The sequence below is a fragment of the Anolis carolinensis genome, chromosome 3, assembly GCF_035594765.1.
Source record: "Anolis carolinensis isolate JA03-04 chromosome 3, rAnoCar3.1.pri, whole genome shotgun sequence".
NCBI classification, from domain to species: domain Eukaryota; kingdom Metazoa; phylum Chordata; class Lepidosauria; order Squamata; family Dactyloidae; genus Anolis; species Anolis carolinensis.
Window position 1 is genome coordinate 200,856,095 of NC_085843.1, and position 2,500 is coordinate 200,858,594.

At 34.9% G+C, this 2,500-nt stretch overlaps 1 protein-coding gene across 15 annotated transcripts in view; it reads right to left on the minus strand.

Moving 5' to 3' along the window:
- The window catches only part of ebf3 (EBF transcription factor 3), a 226,632-nt gene that overhangs the window by 23,897 nt on the left and 200,235 nt on the right, over positions 1 to 2,500 (minus strand). For all 15 annotated transcript variants that reach the window (XM_062976079.1, XM_062976083.1, XM_008106691.3 and 12 more), the window contains one exon: positions 1,210 to 1,298. In XM_062976079.1, coding sequence (XP_062832149.1) covers positions 1,210 to 1,298 — 89 coding nt within the window. The remainder of the gene's footprint in view (positions 1 to 1,209; positions 1,299 to 2,500) is intronic.

The window sequence follows — 2,500 nt, forward strand, 5'->3', positions numbered from 1 at the left end:
TAGAAAGGGTAACAAGGAGAACAATAAATAATACAGGAATTTCAGTATTTTGGAAAAGGCTCAACACATGTAATGCTGTTTTTGTTTGAGTAAGGGAGCCGTGGCTGTGACCTCTTTGCATTCTCTATCCATGTTCATTGATTCTATATATGGGTGCATAAGGCTGCTTTCACGTGTGTAGTATACCCTTGATGTATCAGGGAAATTAACTTTGATGCACATACTCATACAAACACACAACCTTGCAGTGTGTTCCTTGTTATTCTAACAGTTACAATCTGATATGAATTGCTATCATGTCCATAAATTAAAAGGGGTGACAAATGATATTGCTCATTATTATGCTGAGCACTAAAAGGATAAAGTCTCAACATTATTTTTTATTTTGTTAATAAAACTGAGAGGTGGTCAAGGCTTGTATACACAGGAAGAGCATATAAAATAATCAGTCATGATGTTATGGATGCATTTTTTATTTATTTTCAAGATTGCCTTGAAAAATCAGAGATTGCAATACCAAGAAAAAAAGACAAAACTATATCAAAGAAAACGGGCAAAATTATAAGCATGAGTTATCTTTAATGTTTTACATCAAAATGAAATTTCTGTGATATGTCATGTGCATAAACAACACAGGCAGCTTTTGTCTTTGTTGAATTTAAATGAAAAGTCCCTCTAGATATTAATATGTGGACTTCATTTGTTAGCCTGCTAAGTCAGGGACTTATAACAAAAGCTTTGTAAACAAAAGATTAAACTGAATCGAGCTTTAGAAAATGAAAGGAAAACAAGAGTCAAATAATCACAGATCAGAGTGGGGCTGCTTAGATTGAAATCACTACAAGCTACTGGAGTGGAAAATGTTTAATTGAACTATTTCATTACGCAGGAAGTTTTATGTCCCTCTTGTAGAATCCAAAATATTTGTATCAGAAAATCCATTCCTTTCTCTTTAATAAAACTACACACTATATTTTGTTTTATATAGGTACTATAATTTTGGCAACATACATGAATTAAGTTGTTAGAACAGTTAGAAGACAGTGTATGTATGTGTGAGAGAGAAAATGTGTGGACAGATAGAGATTAGTACACTGTACTTACTTTCTTATACCTCTTTATTGAAAATGTTAAACAAAGCACAGTTTAATACTTTTGCTATGTGGTAATAGTAGGCAACAAACTGAGAATTGTAGATGCTTTACTAACCTTCGGTAACCGTTCTGGATCACCTGGATGCCGTGGAATGACTTTCTGCAACCTCTGGAATCCATAATCTATTGTTGGTTCATTAAGGGCTGAAATATACATAGAACAATACGTCAGTCTACCCACTAGTCATTAGCAAATACATGCAAAGAAAATGCTGAATCTCTAACTAAAAGAGTTTACATATTAAAGGACTGTAAGGAATTCTAAAGATTCATATCCCTCATTCTATTTTTTTATTTTTAAGCACAAAAGCTATTATTATTTCTGTCTGTAATGAAGTGTGGGTGAGGGGTATGTGCACAAGTCAAAGGATTATTCAATATATTGCAAAAAGGGATGGCTGGAGCAGTAACAAAGTTACAGGTCTTGAGGCCATATATAGCAATCACTACAGTCATATGATGTCTGCATCATGCACTGCTTTCTATACTGGCTGTGGATTTATGGGAAACTGGCAATTATGACATATGTCCAGCTATTGCTAGCTTCAGATTTATCCCTGTGGTCCTTTTTTGTCTAGCATATTGCCTGAGCACAAACCAGGCAGGAGGAGCACTTAATCTTGCAAAGCTTTAATAATCTGTGAATGGCTGACTACAAACTGATGTAGAGCACTATCATTCTACAGCTGCAATCCACTAGCCTCACAAAATTGCAGGCCACAAATAGTAATTAATCTTTTTATCCCTCAAATTGTAATTTTGACTATGAACTGTGCTTGGTCATAAATCAGTAGCACATGCTGCTGTGTACAGTGCATGAATCATGAATCTGACTCGGTTAGACTGCACACATTGTGTTTAACAAGCTTTATAAGGAGTCATAGGGCTTTATTATAGCTCTGCCTGACTCAAACAAAAACTGAGCCCGGAGGCCCAAGGACTACAGTTAAGATGAAAATACTTATTAGAGTATATTACTTCTTGATGTAGATATCGTTTTTAACAGAGTAACTACATGATGCATGGGGCTACATAAATCAATGGGTTTTCTGAGACTAATAAGAACTGCCTCCATCTATTCATTACTCAGCGTACAATTTAGGCCATCACTCATTAGTCAGCATGTAATTTGATGATTAACACTGAACAGCTCAGCAGGTTTGTTGAGCACAAGCGATTGTAAAAAAAAAAAAAACAACTTCCTAGCGCATGATCACAGTCAAGCATTTGGAAATGTTATTCAACATAATTGGTTCCCATTATTATCAAGTGTTTTGGTTATTTGTGTAAACTTGTAATAGTAGATTTCATAATCAATGCAAGGAGGCTCTCATAATATCCACTCA